At 36.1% G+C, this 16,380-nt stretch overlaps 3 protein-coding genes and 1 non-coding gene across 7 annotated transcripts; 1 reads left to right on the top strand and 3 right to left on the bottom strand.

Annotated features, from left to right (window-relative positions):
- Window positions 1-45: 45 nt before the first annotated feature.
- Window positions 46-119, bottom strand: TRNAV-CAC (transfer RNA valine (anticodon CAC)). Its single transcript has one exon. It is a non-coding gene; the product is annotated as a tRNA-Val (tRNA).
- Window positions 120-211: 92 nt separating this feature from the next.
- LOC132187352 (uncharacterized) lies at window positions 212-2,323 on the top strand. Of its 2 annotated transcripts, none has more exons than XM_059601641.1 (2): window positions 212-583; window positions 1,753-2,323. In XM_059601641.1, exons 1-2 carry the CDS (start codon window positions 349-351, stop codon window positions 1,971-1,973), a joined length of 456 nt encoding a protein of 151 aa, XP_059457624.1. In that variant the 5' UTR covers window positions 212-348; the 3' UTR covers window positions 1,974-2,323. The 2 variants fall into 2 exon arrangements, with proteins under 2 accessions (XP_059457624.1, XP_059457625.1); XM_059601642.1 differs by lacking the exon at window positions 212-583 and adding an exon at window positions 595-1,299.
- A 771-nt stretch (window positions 2,324-3,094) lies between these two features.
- On the bottom strand, window positions 3,095-5,974 carry LOC132186253 (F-box/kelch-repeat protein SKIP4). The gene is made up of 3 exons (XM_059600131.1): window positions 5,857-5,974; window positions 4,557-5,063; window positions 3,095-3,872 (listed from the first exon to the last, which is right to left on the bottom strand). Exons 2-3 carry the CDS (start codon window positions 5,036-5,038, stop codon window positions 3,275-3,277), a joined length of 1,080 nt encoding a protein of 359 aa, XP_059456114.1. The 5' UTR covers window positions 5,039-5,063; window positions 5,857-5,974; the 3' UTR covers window positions 3,095-3,274.
- Window positions 5,975-6,621: 647 nt separating this feature from the next.
- On the bottom strand, window positions 6,622-15,517 carry LOC132186252 (acyl-CoA hydrolase 2-like). 3 transcript variants are annotated; one of them, XM_059600129.1, is made up of 17 exons: window positions 15,450-15,517; window positions 15,264-15,356; window positions 15,026-15,093; window positions 14,866-14,941; window positions 14,517-14,563; window positions 14,224-14,349; window positions 13,145-13,222; window positions 11,871-11,958; window positions 9,951-10,063; window positions 9,717-9,779; window positions 9,580-9,635; window positions 8,644-8,748; window positions 8,459-8,515; window positions 7,748-7,849; window positions 7,289-7,337; window positions 7,132-7,200; window positions 6,622-6,951 (listed from the first exon to the last, which is right to left on the bottom strand). In XM_059600129.1, exons 1-17 carry the CDS (start codon window positions 15,463-15,465, stop codon window positions 6,874-6,876), a joined length of 1,284 nt encoding a protein of 427 aa, XP_059456112.1. In that variant the 5' UTR covers window positions 15,466-15,517; the 3' UTR covers window positions 6,622-6,873. The 3 variants fall into 3 exon arrangements, with proteins under 3 accessions (XP_059456112.1, XP_059456110.1, XP_059456113.1); XM_059600127.1 differs by lacking the exon at window positions 15,450-15,517 and having other exon boundaries at window positions 15,264-15,381; XM_059600130.1 differs by lacking the exons at window positions 6,622-6,951; window positions 15,450-15,517 and having other exon boundaries at window positions 7,158-7,200; window positions 7,744-7,849; window positions 15,264-15,381.
- Between the last annotated feature and the right edge of the window lie 863 nt (window positions 15,518-16,380).

A 16,380-nucleotide genomic window follows, 5' to 3' on the forward strand; every position in this document is an offset into this window, starting at 1 on the left:
CTAGAGTAAGAGAGAGAAAAAGGAAAAACTAAAAAGAGAAGGGAATGTCTGAGCCCGGGTTCGAACCGGGGACCTCTAGTGTGTGAGACTAGCGTGATAACCAACTACACCACCCAGACCAGTTGTGCAAGCCTCAGAGCCATTTTAATATAGAAAGCTTTACAAACTTCACAGGGGTCTTCCACTCAAAACGATTCAGAAGGGGATCGCACTTTACCACTCACACTCTCAAAGCTTTGAAAATTTGAAAAACCCTAAAAACTTGCAAAAAAATTTCGGTTACCCTCCAAAAGCCACCTGAATCTCTCTCACCCACATGCTCTCTCTGTGTTGGACCCAAATCCAAACATGATGGCTGTGAACAAAACCCTAGGAACCTGCGAAGACGTTCGGACCTCCGAAGAGGAGGAGGAGGAGGTGGAGAAGCTGGAAGCGGATGTTAAGGAAATGGCGCAGAAGATTCTGGAATACAGAGCTGCGCTTCCGGATCAGCTCAGGACCACTCTCGCTTCCGCCCTCTCTGCTCAGAGACCTGTTCTCCCCGACGGCTTGGGACCCGCTCCATCAGGGGCTCCGAATACAGGTCACGTTTCGAGTTTTGTTTGGTTTTCTTATTTTTGGGTTCGATTATGGTTGCTTGTGTGCGCGGTGGAAAATGCAGAAGAAAAAAAGAAAGAATTATTATTATTATTTTTTTTTCAAGAATGAAGGTTTTAGGATTTGGGGGTTTTGAATTATGGAATGTTTAATGTCTAATATATTCGAATATGGGAATGTTTAACTGTCATTGAGTGAGTGGTTAGCACAGCCAATTGGTGCGCTTCTTTGCGACAAAGAGGCCTAATTAGCCATTGGCCACCAAAAATCCATTTGTAGACTTGTTCTCTAGGAAAAAAGTGATTGGACGGATTATGTGTGTAGGGTATCTGATGAAACCTGTTAATTGTTGTTTAGGAAGATGCTAGGTCTCTGGATTTGTCTTTATGGTTGTAAATTTGAGAATAATGATGGAGAGTGTAAGAAATACTTGTATATAAGGAGTAGTTTATGATCAAATGATGGAAGTGTATGGGTGGTGATTGATTTTTTGTGTGGTGAAGTGGGGAGGATTATAAGTGGAATTTGAAACATTGGTTCTGATGGTGAAGATCGTAATAGCAGTGGAGCTCACGCATCAGAGAGGAGGGAAGCCTCTTCCTTTTGTCCTACTAAACCTCGTCCCTGCTCAGCACTCTGCTCCAAGTAAAGGAAACACCTCTAAGTACATTGATGTTGAAGATGACCATGGTAGTGGCACAGGTGAGGAGCGTGGGGGAACAAGAAGTGTTTTTTTTTTAAAAAAAAAAAATCCAAAGAACAGTTTCTCCCTTTAGCCTTGAAATATAGTACTTGCGATTAACATAATTTCTTGCTTGCTTTATTTGCCTGCTAAAATGGTCCCTACTTAAACTTTCGTCTATCTTTTGAAACTAAGATTGAACTCAAACCGAATGGTTTTAACTTCCAAGGCTTAGGTGACCACTTTGCCAGTGAACTTAGCTCAAATGATACTTCTCCCTTTGAAACAAGGTGGAGGGTAAGGTTGTGGGTTCAATTCCCATTGGGTGCGTGTGTAACTTACCAATTAAAAAAAAAAAGGCTTCAGTGACCACATTATTGTTTGTTGTTCAGTTATTGCATCTGCAGTAGCTTTTTTTTTTTTTGTAATTATCTGCAGTAGTTTGAGACAGAGACCTTGTGTCTGTTGTACAGATGCAGGAGGACAGTTTAAATCTAGTGAGGGGGCACCACAGGCAGAAGAAGATCAAGAGATGGCTAAGAAAATACAATTACTTAAAGATAAAATGTCAAGTAATGCCTCTGTCATGCCTAATGTCTTGAAGAGGATGAAAGAGTGTATTTCTAAGATTGACAAATTGGATTCGAACAATGGAATCATACATCCTGCATTCAAGAGGAAAAAGACTAGCTGACCTATTTTATCAAGCTTGCTTTTATTTTTATATGAGTTAATTTGAGGAATGGGATGACAAGGGTGTTCCGATGATTGTTTTAACTTATTTGCTCAATGTGGACATACATCCGGCTTTTCGAAGGAAAGGGTTCTATCGACAAGAGGTGTCTCACCTGCAGTAGATTTGAGAGTTTCCCGTGTACTGTAATTACTCCAAAAGGGCATTGATTTCATCTGTACCATAATTTGTTGATAATACCCGCATAGCATCTCTTCCTCTTGCACCCATTATTGATGTATTAAAAGTGATGAAGAGAAGATGCTAGATTCTAGAATGTCTATATATATTTTTTCTATTGTTCTTTCTTTTGTTGCTTGCTTCTACAAAAATAATATCGTAATGGACTGATTTTTGTACAACGCAAATGCAATAGCATTGTACACTAGGTACCTTCTCAGCATGCATTTCGCTTTGTTAAGGTTGCCTACTCATTTGTTTTCTCCTAATGTTGTAATTTCCGCTCTCCCATATTGATTAGGAAAAAAAAAAAAAAAACCTCTAAAATCACTTCACTGTAGAAGCTTTAATCAAGATAAACTTACTGATCCATTATTCTACTGCACTGGATGGTCCTTTTTACTGTGTTTAGATGGTAATTTCATTTCCGTGCATGTCTTGCTGCTTGGAGCTCCCAAGTTTTGTGAATTTTACTTTGCTTTTATGCCACTACATGATGCTTTCTAAGATGAGCTTTGATTTGGCCTTGATTTAGGAGACAACCAATTATCAGATCTTAGTAGTTTCATACATCCTGTCGAGGAATCAAATTCAAATTTAACCCAAATATATTCAGTTCAACATGAAACTCGGTTCAGTTTTAGATTTATTGGTAGAATATCGATTAGATTCTGATATTCTCCAGAATCGAACCAATCCAAACCATTTTTTACGCCTTTAATTATCTATGCACATGTTTTTACCACTAGTTTCACAAACAATGAACCTCCTTCAGCACGATGCAATCACAAGTTCACAACAATCCCTATTTGTATTTAATATCTTACTCACAAAAGAAACAGAAAAAAAGGAACATCCTCTAACGCCTGTCAAGAGTATCACACAACAATGAATACAAAACATAAACATCATCCACATTAGGAATTTATTTGAAAGTATAAATACAAGATACAGTTAAATGTTGAGTAAGATACAACGTATCATGTTCAGTTCCCAGGGGTGTCCCAATGTGGCCCCCAAAGCATTTAGTATATTCAGAGTATCAAACAACAATCAATTTAAACACTTGTACAAACAGAATCTCAAATTGCTAAACATTTACAGCTAATTACATCATCATCGGAAGTTAAATTAGGTATAGAAGAACTCACCATCACCCCTCCCATATTCCCTGCATTGCCAATGTCGATCATGACGGTACTAAGCCCCTTTCCCACAACAAATATTCTTTTCCCAACAGCAACTATCTGGCAGGGTGGTCTTGTAAACAAGGGAGACAACCTCCCGACTGGCACCCACTCCCTGGTTTCCTTTTGCCACATTATCAGCCTGGTTCCTGAACTCTGATCCAATGCATAAAGAGTACCATCCACAACAACTGCTGGACCCTGCCATCCCGACACCATGTCAGCATCTGCATGCTGCCATGTACCACTTGATGGCTCATAAACCACTGAATGCACACGAGAAGTTACAGCAGAAGTGCCACAGCGAATATAAATCTTCCCATCCATGACTATGGAATCTTCAATTTCAGGAAAAATGTTTGGGTCTGCGTGAGACTTCCAACTGTTTGTGGAAGGGTCATAAGTGTCCCAAGAATGTGGACTGCTTGAATTTGAACCTAACCCACCAATGGCATAGATTTTCTCATCTAAAACTTCACAAGCAAAATAACACCTGAATACATAGAGCTACAAGATTATTTCCAGTTTTCCAGTGCCAGGAAAAAGAAAATGATCTTTGAGGAAGAAAAAAATAAGTGATGAAGAAACAGATAGCGGTATGCATGCATGAATAGCTAAGTAACCTACAAATGAACGATCAATAGTAAAACAAAAATAAACCCCATATTTAACCAATTTTTTACCAGAGTCTTTTTAAGCCCCCCTCCCTCTCTCCCCTTTTTGACAAGTAAATCTTGCACTTTACTGTTATTAAACCCAAACCCCTAGCTGCAGGGGTCCGGGGCCCCTTCTACTTTTTTAAATGCTTAAAACAAGACTTATTAGAAAGGAAAATCTTGTCCCAAAAAAGCCAAAATACAGAAAAAAAAGATCTGGCAGACTTTCCATTTGCACCCATGCAGATCCAAGAAAATAAAGGCCTTTATTTTGTGAATTTGCAAAACAAAAGTAAAAGAAAATGAAGCACTTCTCACTGTCACCCCAAGTTACAGCTGGCCATGGATGCAAACAATGAAGAACAGAATCCATACAGATTTCATAGATTGAAATATGTTATCTATGAAAGTGAGGATCAATTGAATCTAGAGAAAACTTACTTATCAAAAAAAAATTGAATCTAGAGAAAACTTAAATTACCAGCGTGCAAGTAACTTTGTTGTGAAGTGAGGAGTATTACCTTGCAGTTGACAATGGAGCAGCATCACTCCAAATGTTCGTCAAAGCATCATAGCAGTATACTTCATTGGTGGCATCTTCCGACCAACCACAGCCACCCAACAAGTAGACTTTCTTTCCCAATGCTTCAAAACTGACACCCTTTCTCTTCAAGATGCGAGGTGGAAGCCCTTGAATGGTCTTCCAACACCTTCTTGATGAGTTGGGGTCCAACACGTAACAGCAAACCCGATCACATTTGTCTCGGCACAAAGCATAAATCCAAGTCTCATCAAGTTTATGCTTTCGACGGTGAAAATGCCACTCTTCACTACACACTAGGTCTCTCCATCTCCTTGAAACACTCTTGAGAAGCGTATGGTACATTCGAGGAACTCTCGCCAGGCAAAAAAGAGCAATGTGATCTGGTAGTCCACATATAATTGGAGGTTCGGTCAACTCTATTTGACAGACACTGCCTGATCCACTATCTAGATGTTCCATTGCAATATTGCGCACAATCCAAAGCCTGCTAGATGTAAAAGACATCCATAAGCCTCTCAAACATGCAACATTATGAAGAACCTGATAACCCAACTACAAGCTAGAGCCTCAATACCTAAACTAGTATTCACAATTTGACTATGCTAAATCCTTGTGCAGATCATTTCTAGGGCTTAAGTCTACCCTTCATATCATTCATTGAAAGAAAATTATACTGATAATTACCTCAAATTAATTTGAAATTCTAGATTTAAAGCTGTAAACCCTTTTTTTTCCAGCCGACCACAATTCCACTAGACCACTCAGCACACAGAAACACACAATTATGCAATAAGTTACACTATTCAAGCCTACACTCATAATTTGGGTCAATTATTTTCAAGAATCCTCTTTTTTAAGAGAAATAGAAAAACTAAAAATTGTAAAAGTTGAATCCCAATCAAACCCACCACTCTTTTTATATCAATTAAATTGATCGGTGTTTAATTAAACGAAAAACAGACCTTCATCCCCTGTTTGGTTGTTAAGTAGATCAAATTTAAAAAGAAGCAAAGAAAAGGAATCGGTATACTTCAATGGCCAATGCAACACATATTTTCCAGAACAAAATCTCAGCAACCAAACAGACCGCAACGAAAATCGAATTAAATTATCAGAAAACCACCCCAACTTCATACATTCTACATGCAGATCGAACAAAACGGAAGGCTACAGATATTTCCAATCCAATCAAACCCTACGAACCAAAGGAGTAAGATTGATAAGAATTTTCGAAACAGACCTGTAAAATTGAAAACAAATCTTGCGGGAAAACAAACCTGTGAGAATATAAGCTGCGGAGTTGTGGAATTGATTATGAATGAGCGGAAATGGTGAAGCTAATTAATCGTTATCTGGTTGATGTTTCTTTTTGGGGCGAAATTGTGAATCAAGAAAGTTGCGTGTCGATGAAAGGACCGGGCTGACCCGTGGATTTAAGTTTCATAGGCTTTGTGTTAACTTGGGCCGGGTCAAGCCCTATTTTCCCAATCTTCAAATCAACAAAAATATATTTCTTCATCGGAAATAGTCCCTTTTTTTTTTTTTTTCCCTCTCCATCTCTTTTAATATTTTGATCTCATATTCTTATATGATTTCAGTCTCTAAGGTATGTGCGATATGATACTCAGGTTATTTGTATAAAAGAAGGGTATATAAATCAAGCTAATACCTCGTGTTTTTGGGTCATTTCCCATTAGTTTTCTTAATCAATCAAATCCTTCCGACTATATCCGGTTGATTTTCTAACAAAATTCTTGTGAAATCTCAATCATATCACGAAGAAAAAAAAAAATGATGTTTTCTCTGGAAAATAAAGGGCTTCAATGGAGTTGCCTGACTTAGGTTAATGAGCCCTGAATCGGAATCGCAACCTCTCAAGTTCGTCAAATCTGACCTTTGTACCTTAACTTCTTGTGGAAGCTCTGATCTATGATGATGCCTGTAATTGCCTCTTATCACAATATCATATATTTATCGTCCGCTGCCGGGGGCGGCCAAGGGGACGGAGTATGTTGTTTTGCTATATAAAAGGAAAAAATATGGGTGCTATAACAATATTATATTGCGCAAATGATGTTCTTTACAACCAAATCAAGAACATTAACCTTTTACTCAGCTCAGAGATAATTATCCATGCCTCTTTCCTCACAAGAACAGTCAGAACTAATGACTGGTATTTTTCGCAATCTGATTACAACTGTTACACATCATTATTCAATATTTGATATAAAGGAAATCACCAGGATTTTATTATAATGCTCCTTTGCACGAACTATTGACTACTGTAGACCAGCTCACAGCTTGGATGTCACAGGTGGCCCTGGACTTTTAACCTTCCTAATGAGGCCCTCTTGAGTTAGTGATACAACAAGCTGCCATCAACACATGCATAGATCAGTTCATGACACAGACTTCAGTTCGACAGAGAGAAACGATAGCAAAGAGAGAAGAGAGTGAGAAAAGGGGAGGGGTTGGAGTTGGCGGGAAACCCTAAGAAGAAAGAAGAGTAACTTGCTTGTGCTATTTTATGAACATAAAATGAAATCTTTTACCTCTCCCTTTCTATTGAACATTTGGCCTGAAACAAAGCCACGCGCATTGTCAGCAGCAGGACTGGAAATCTGTAACACACTGCATAGTATTAGCACCTTATATACACACACACACACATACACTAAACACAAGAACTGAACACTTTGTAGCACGTACCACAAATAATATCCAGTCATCAGCTCTCAGAGGCCGGTGGAACCACATCCTGATAAGAATTAAGTAAAATAATAGTAGCAAAGAAATACTTCAATCAATTTTGAAAATGAACTTAAATGCACATACCAAAATTGACTACATCTATGTTAAGATTTTTATGTTTGTCAACAGTGATACATCCAAGTCATGACCAGAAACATCATCTTTGATGAATGAGAGCAGTGCATCTATATTCAGCATCATCCAAAGGAATTGATCCTTTTGAAATCGAAAACCAGGTTAACAATAAATGGTTTGCTCCTCTTTTTAAGGCATAACTGGTTAAGGGTCATCACACAACAAGGCCATACATTATCAACCTCGTACTAAATAAAAGTGTATTCACAAATATTTGACATATTTGTTACATGGTTTGGCCATTAGTTACATAATTAACTGTTAACAGGAGCACATACTTACGAGTGGTCTAGACTAACAGATCTTGTCTTCAAATCCTTGCTACGGTGGGGGTTCAAACTTACATTAAGAAATATTAGATCTGAAGCATATGCGACTACACACCTGCAAGCAGCCAAAACAGCATGTTAAAAAAATAAGAAGAATAAAGCTACCGTAAATTGGACCTTTGTCCCTTAATCATTATAACAAAACTTGATGAAGATGTTCAGGTAATCATAAAAGTTAGGGAAAAAATATGAAGAAAAATAAAGCTACCATATATATATCTTCTTTTTAAAAATAAATAAAAAATAAAAAAAATTCTGAGCTCTTGCGATTTATACTTGAAAAGAGTACAAGACGTGGCAGGTCCTACATAGGTGGCTACTGTACTGGTAAAAATCTCCCAAGAACTCCTATATAGATGTCAACTTAACCTTTCTTGAGCCATAGTCCGCCAACAATTTTTTTTTCATTCTGGCCTCTACTAAGAGCAAACATAACAAGGCCAATCCAGAGCACGTAGTGTGATACTAGCAACTCAATCGTGTAAATTTGTAAAACAGAGAGATGACAAGGTATGTATCTGTTATTAGACTGTACCAACATGTAAAAGATAGACAATGTAAGGTTCCCTCAAAATCAAAGCAGACTGAAGAAACAAACAGATCGTAAGTTCATGCAATACTAATACTGTAACTTGTACATATGTTTGTAAAAAGGTTTGCCTACCTATGCAAGGCCTGATCATCTGAGAGTTTACCTCTTGCTCTAAACCAATACCTCAAACTGCAATACAATTAACATGAAATCATAAGATCAGGCATGTAAACATATATATATCCACATTTATAGAATAAGTGATGTGCATTCAGCCCATAAGAAACATGGATACTAACTGATTAAACCAGGCTAACCTTGGAGGAGACTTAGTCCGACTTGTTGAACTGTTAGGCTCACAAAAACGTAACTCTATGGGCCAAGGGACAAATTTTGTTGTGGCCACCTTGTTCCGATAAGTCCTGAATTAATAAAGCACTATCGTGTTAGTAATTTAAGATGAAAACTTTAGATTCAACTGTTAAGCTTGTAATCAAGATTAATCTCTAAGGAACTAATACAAGGACAATCCATGATTCATCCAATATCATGATTATGGAAATGTACACATAATGGGGAACACCCGCAAAAGTTACTCAAAAAAACATAAGGAGAACAGCACAGAACTACTGAAAATATCCAATGCGTATCTCTTTTACTTATTAAAATATAGATGCATAGTATTGATAGCATTAAAAATTTCACTTCAATCAAGTCGACAGGTCGTATGCATAGCAAATTTTCGGGTGCATATGCTCCTGATGGAATGCCACCAGTTAAGGTAATTCTTCTATTCTTCGAATTTCATGATTGTGCAAGTCATTCTTCTTAAATCTAATTAACTTTGAAAGGTTAGATCACAGTATAGAGGTTCCAAACTAATTTCCAAAACTCCAATTTAACATGGATTTAGGACCTGAAAGGATAAGAAATCTCCAAAAAAGCTACCTCAAAACTTTATAAGGTGTGGTAAAGGCACACACATATTAGGTGTGCTTAATAGGATTTCCTTGTCAAATAGCCAACAAAGTTACTGAGATCTTTACCTTCTTCCTTTTTCCAGATAAGTTACTCAGATCATTATACAGTGCATGAGTGCATATCAGCAAGAAAATAACAAAGTACCGGACAATTATTAACAGCATGCAATAAAAAAAGGAAAGCTGAATCATTCATGTCTAACCGTGGACATAGAAACTCCATTGGCAATGGCAGATAGGAGTGAACTATAAATCGCGTACTACAAATCTTACCTTGGAAGTCTTGGATCAGTAAGACGTTTGTCACGTAGCTCTTCCATTGACAGAAGCTGCAAGACAGAGTTAAATAATTACAATAGCAATAAACAGGGAAATAATTTAATTAATAAAGGAAATAATACATTAGTTACCATCTCTGGAGCAGGAACAGAAGGCATTTTTGCTTCCTGGTGGTCAAACCCTTCTTCTTCTTTCTGTAAAAACTTTAACCCAATGTTATACTTGCGACAGTAAATAATTTTAAGAATTCCAGCCTTCAGAACCACAAAAAATCAAGGCAAGCAAAATGGTGATCAAAACTTCTGTAACTGCTGATCAAAATTCCAAATACAAATCACAGAAAAAAATTGCAATTAACTGCATACTTGGAATGAAGCAAGCAATGTGAATATGATGTTTCCCTTTTGTATTGCATCTACTGTCCGGGTAGCAAAGCTTTTCCCATCACGTAATCTGTTAACTTGATATATAATTGGCACTACAAAAACATTTACACGCATATCCTTAATAATCTTTTCACTTATTTGTTATATTGCATGAAAAGGACAATGGACAAAGGTACCTGTAAATTTATAGTATTTTTATAATGGATTTAAACTACGGGTCAAAATTATCAAGATAAAACACTAATTCCTCTAGCAGCAACAGAATATATATATTCCAACAGTGGATGAATCTACAACATGTTGAATCAGCAATTTGAAATGCAAACTTCAAGTACAAAAACCATTTGGAAGCCATAGTTTGTTTGTACTTCATTATGTATTTTCAACCAAAATGAAGAATACTTTGGAGTTTTTACACAGCCCAACAAGATGCTCAAAGACGTGCAAGCTTAAACAAAAAACGAATTGTTGAAATAAGCTAAACTTGTACTAAAGCCTACTAGGGGACCGGCAATTGCTTTTTTAGTCGAATCTAGTATTAATTTAGTGTTCCTATCAATCAGGATTCTACAGTTTAGTTTATTTGGTTTTTATTTTATTTTTTTTAAAGGCAAGGGCAAAATAGACAAAGGGGGGAAAAAGCCTTCAAGGATGAATCTAACCAAGGTTTTTCTTTTTTCTCGACAATATAAAAAGGTAGAAAAGTCTAATATGTCTGACAATATAAAATCTGCTTGGAGGTTGTAGGGAAAACTTCTTTTATCTTACAACCTATTTGCTATCTTTCAATTCATTTCCCTTCAATTATTGGTATGTCAAAATTAGAATCAACAGACTCCAACTCCAATCTTTGAAAGCTTGTATAAATCTAAGGTTCCATGAACGAATGTTCCCATCATCCATAGACCCCAAAATAAGAATGCGCAGAAGCATTTGAGTCCTTGGCACTTAAATACAAATCTATAAACAACCCATCCACTTTAAACCACATGTTTTCAAAATTTGAAAGCACCCTTTCCCCTCAGAATACCTCATGCTTCTAAAAGAATAGAACAATCATCAAACACCGGTTTGGGAAAAAGTTGCATCCAATAAACACTCCAACTCCCTGGAATAAAATTAAAAATAAATAAAGAAAGAAAGAATAATGCAAGACATAAAATGATTCAGATTATGAGACCATGGACCACCCTCTAAGGAACTTCAACAAGATTTGAATCTAATAAAGTCTAAATATTCCTTCATAGAGGCAGAGAATCTGTCACAATCCAAACATTCACTCGGAAACCTAACCACATTATAGCCCCCAAACCCCAAAAAAAAAAAAAAAAAAACACAAGCCCCTCCCCACCTCCCTACAGCAAATCTCTATTCCTTCCACAAACTACTCCTCTACCTGTCATCATTAGGACCTTACACCCCATTAAATAGCCAATTAAACCCATCTTCCACTTCATGCAGCATAAATGACATTGAGAAGCTCAATAGCGCTATATCTATCCTCTCAACCACCCTTTTATTCACATAGCTTATCTTTCCATCTTTGTAAATCTGCTTTTTAAGGGAACGTCATCTATGGCTTTCACATGCAAATAAAGATTCACTATTCTGCAACTGTTTTTGTTTAGTATTATAGTACATTTTAATTCAAAAAAGTAAGAGTAGATTTGGGAATTCTTTTTTGTTTTTTTTTTTGGATAAGTAAGGTTGTATATATCAAAAAGCAAATAGTTTTGGGAAGTTACATAATTGTATACATTGAATTTGGAAAGTGGAACTAGCATGGAAAATCCTCAAGGAAAGACAGGGAAAAAAAAAAGGGGGATAGGACAAATAATAACATTGGAAAAGATATACCATCCAAAAAAGTTCAACACAAGTTCATAGAAATGTACTTACTGTCAAAATCCCCAACAAGAAGAAAATAAGCATGCAAACTATGGACAACCTTGAGGCAATCAACAGTTTTTGATGCGGCAGCCAGTGCCTGCACATCACACAGCATCTTCAAATACCAAGTATGTAAAAAACTGCAGCTATTGTTAATTCCATGTTGTACTTGACATCCGTGTTCGATTAAAAATTCAAACTATATGTATAAATTATACATTTTGAACAGCAGATATTATCCTAAATTGTAATAACATGAGGGAAAAACAAGTAGAAAATATTCTTATAGCCATCAGCCCAGAAACAAATCAATAACAGTAAACTCGCATTTATCTTAACTTAAAATCAAACACAGTGAAATCCAGATGCTGTGAAAACCCCAAGAAAGTGTACTCTATATATGATGTAATTGCAATTTTTGATTGAGTAATCAAGGGAAAATAGAAGATGCCTCGAACAAGTGTACATCAATCTGATGTGCTTATGTCTCTTGGAAGTTCTCCAAAGATAATCTCAAGATCAAGCACCCTATTGCAAAAAAAAAAAAAGTTCAAGCATATGTTTACATGTTCACCATTCAGCTTTATGGACCATTCCAAGAAATTAATCATCTCTTGACTTCTAGAAACATATTATCTTACTGAATTTGCAAATGATGAGATGTGTGACTATCATGCATGCAAACAGATAAGAAGTAGAACTGCCTTACTACAGGCTGTTGCAGTATGCGCATACCTATTTCCTGAGTTTAGGGAAAATTTGTTTTACAGAACCGAAGGTCAACATTGCTTCTCCTCTATCTCACTGACCCTTTCTCCCAATGATTCTATCTCTCTTCCTCCCTCATCATCTTTCTTTTGTTTAGTTTTTTTTTTCCTTTGTCTCTTTCTCTCACCACTTTTCTTCCATTAACTCTCTCTTTGCAAACTGCCACCAACTCAATAAGTGGTTGAGAGTTACAACACCGTCGATTAAACTAAATTTCACCATTTATATAAAGGGGACTTTGGGCATCCTTGGACATAAGACAATATTTTGAATGCTTGGCTTAAGTGAGTGATTTTGGGGTTTCAAATTAAGTCTTTTTGAGAGTTTGTATTATGTGTGTGTCTCTCATACTATTTCTCAACTTATTTTGTCAAGTACACTAGTCTGTGTACAAGTGCTTTGTGATGAGTGTGTGTGCATGTGTGTAAGAGCTTCTTGTTTTAGCCTCTCTATCCAACAAAAACATGTCAATGGTATATAACTATGTAAAAAAAGAGAAAGTAGCTTAATCTTGCCTGTCCAACAAATTGTCCTCCAAAAACCTTTCCAAACTTTGGCGCATCTGGCAAGGTGATCCCCCGGAATATATTTACCTTTAACAAGAAAAAAATAAAAGATTTAAATCTAATAAGAGTTTCTCTATACGGGGATATGACAAGCATTTTCTAGGACATTACACAACTTCTACAAGGTGATAAAAAAGAAAATTATGCATATTGAGCCTGATAATCTGCAAACAGAAAATGCTGTTGTCAGAGAAAGCCATTAAGATAATGAAATTCACTATCCCTACACTAAACAGCAAGAACCAAAGATGTTAATTTCATTTCATTTTTCTTTTCTAGGTATCATTTTTATTTCATTTCATTTCAGCTCATTATAGACCATGCTGGAGACCAAAATGGACAAATTTCAGCCTATGTCAATTATCTCGGTGCACTTTAGCTTGTTTTAAGGCATTTCAGCTTTAACCTCTTCCTGGGAAAGCCTTCTACAATTTTTCACTATGACTAGAACAAAGACCAAGATACAGCACTGAAAAAACTGATTTCAAGAAGAAGAAGTCAAAAGGACAAGAGAAGGTCCAAAAGAATGTAGAAGCAGAGGGATGTATACATTAGCAAAGATTTGAAAAGGAAGGACGTGCCATTAACCACGCTGGATGACAAGGAAAGAGTGGAGCAGCTGACTCCCATGCTTGGAATTAAGGCTTCAATGAGTTTAGTTGTGAGTTGATTTTTCCCTATTTCCAAGATTTCCACACTAGGTTATGATTTTCCATCTTTTAATCCCCATAAAAACTATTTATCCACTATTCTCTATATTTGTCTCAGAAGTACAGTACAATCTATATGAAAATTTATTTGGCTTTCATTATATTATTTATATACTCATAAGGAAATTAATTTCATAATTTGTAATGCTCAGCATGTCAACATAAAAACAAATTAACTAGAAGCAAGCAGGAATACAATAGCGGCACAAGAAGCATATTTATACTAGCAAGAAAAATCAATCTGTAAATGCTCTATCACAAAAGCATAAGCACTCAACATCGAAACAGAAGATTCTCAAACAATATTAGGAAACGTACTTCTATTGGATCCAAATGTAATATACTCTCCACAAGTGAGCATGTCTCAAGAGTTTTATCTGCATTCCATATCGATTTTGTCTGCAGCAAACTAACATGTTCATGGGGAAGCACTAAGCATGTCAGCTGCCATAGCAAACAACACATTAGATACTCAAACTGCAGACATACACATTAACAGAATCGGGAGGTAAATCTCATACGCTTGACAGTCTGCATATGTGCACATTATAGGAAAGCAACAGAAAAAAAAAAACAAGAAGCACAAGTTTGTGTGTATATTTTACAGCTACCTTAGACAAAGCAATTACATTTGCATGATGAACAGATGTAGATATGCCTGCCAAAAAAAAGTCCGACATTATTCTTGCACATAATTGTTGGCAGCATCTTGAGCATATATATATACACTGACAAACATAACACAAGAAGCCAGATGAACTTAGTACACACTTACCACTATTACCACCAATTTGTCATGTTATGTAACTACAGTGTATATAACGAAGTTTATGATATACAATCTTCAGATGCGAACTACTCCACATACTTCTGAAGACAATAATAACAAGAAGAAACCAACTAACCACACACCATAAATAGGGTACAATTAAAACATAATTGAAAAAGAGTTCACTGTACCAAAATAATCATATTTCTTCAGTTGGAACTCGGGTCGGTTCTCTTCATCGGCAGTAACAGATCCATCAACTTCAGCCTGTAAAACAGGACATTAAACTTTCAGTCCATAAATTTACTCATTCCAAGAAAGTGATTATCTTAATCTCTCAAGTAAGCTTACCTCTCCTTCCCATATAAAGTAAACTCCATCCCCACTTTCACCCTCGCGAACAACATACTCTCCAGCATCTACACCCCAATACATTCAACAAACCATCATTTCCAATCACCCCAATTTAAAAAGAATCCAGAAAGGGTATCGAAATGAGCAAAGTTCGTCGGTAGCTAAGGAAACAACAAGCGACGAGAGCAACAAGAGTAACAAAAGCAAAAGAACGCTAAACAGAATTGGAATTAACCATAGCGTTTGACTTGGACGACTTCTGCGATCTTCTTCAGAGAAGATCCCGGTAGCCGTTGTAGCAACGGGACGCAGCCCAAAAACTCAATCACTGCAAAGTCAAACAAGCTGTTCATTTTTTATTTTATTTTTTTCCTTTCTCTGTTTCTCAACAACCAAACGGAGGCTAGTTTGTTTGTCTCACCTGCTTCGGCGTCCATGAAGGATTGGATTCGTGTGATCTCTTTCACTGCTTTTTCGGAAAATGTGAGAGACCATACAATCATACAAATAGGTAGGAGGAAGGTTGGCGATTCAGTGTGTCAGGGAGTAGAATAGCAAATTCGAATTAGACCACGTGTATCCTCGTGAATCACGTGATTGTTGAGGTTATAAAACCGTGATCGTTTGTTTTTTTTGTTTTTTTTTTTCCTCTTAATTATGATAATCTGCATGTGATCCATCTGATTAAAATCCCTCGTAAGCTTAATAATTTGTTTTGACTTTTAGACAGCAAGTGAATCCTGTTTTAGATGATCATGCCGCCGCTTCTTTTTAGTTATTCAATTTTTTGTGAAAGAGAAATGCTGTACTGTCACCCAAACTCTTAATTTATTTTTATTTTTATTTTATTTTATTGAGTGATTTTATTAATTATTTATTGTTTTAAAAAATTAAAGATTGATAACAATGTCTATATAGGATAAAAATAAAATAAAAGTATGATATATAACATTATTTAAATATAAAATTCAAATGATGCATTGGTTCACATCTTAGAATAGAAGATAATAAATAAATAAATAACTGATAATGTTGTTTAGTTCTCTTTTCCATCCGAGCCGTGATTGGGAAGCACGCCGTGCAAAAAAAAAAATTTTGAATATTTTAATGCAAAAAAAAAAATTTATTTTTTGCCGGCGTGCGATTTTACTTTTACTTTACCCTTTCCATCGAGGCCACTCCCAACAGTTTTGATGGTAGTTTCCCCCAAATTAGTCAGCCACCCCTTTTTCCAATTTTTTTAATTTAATTTAATTTTTTAATGTATTTAAGTATTTTAATTTTAAAAATCTTAAATTTTTTTTTTTAATTAAGTATATGAACAAATTTTTTTTTTTTTTAAAGGGCGTTTA

The sequence above is a fragment of the Corylus avellana genome, chromosome ca7 (genome assembly GCF_901000735.1).
Source record: "Corylus avellana chromosome ca7, CavTom2PMs-1.0".
Classification (NCBI taxonomy): domain Eukaryota; kingdom Viridiplantae; phylum Streptophyta; class Magnoliopsida; order Fagales; family Betulaceae; genus Corylus; species Corylus avellana.

Coding starts and splice junctions, on each gene's coding strand:
- LOC132187352 (XM_059601641.1), top strand. CDS start 349: ATGATGGCTGTGAACAAAACCCTAGGAACCTGCGAAGACGTTCGGACC. Junction 584..1,752: donor ATCAGGGGCTCCGAATACAG/GTCACGTTTCGA, acceptor TCTGTTGTACAG/ATGCAGGAGGACAGTTTAAA.
- LOC132186253 (XM_059600131.1), bottom strand. CDS start 5,038: ATGGAACATCTAGATAGTGGATCAGGCAGTGTCTGTCAAATAGAGTTG. Junction 3,873..4,556: donor GCTCCATTGTCAACTGCAAG/GTAATACTCCTC, acceptor CTATGTATTCAG/GTGTTATTTTGCTTGTGAAG.
- LOC132186252 (XM_059600127.1), bottom strand. CDS start 15,381: ATGAACAGCTTGTTTGACTTTGCAGTGATTGAGTTTTTGGGCTGCGTC. Junction 14,350..14,516: donor ATGTAATTGCTTTGTCTAAG/GTAGCTGTAAAA, acceptor TTGCTATGGCAG/CTGACATGCTTAGTGCTTCC. Junction 10,064..11,870: donor TCTTGTTGGGGATTTTGACA/GTAAGTACATTT, acceptor ATGTTTTTGTAG/TGCCAATTATATATCAAGTT.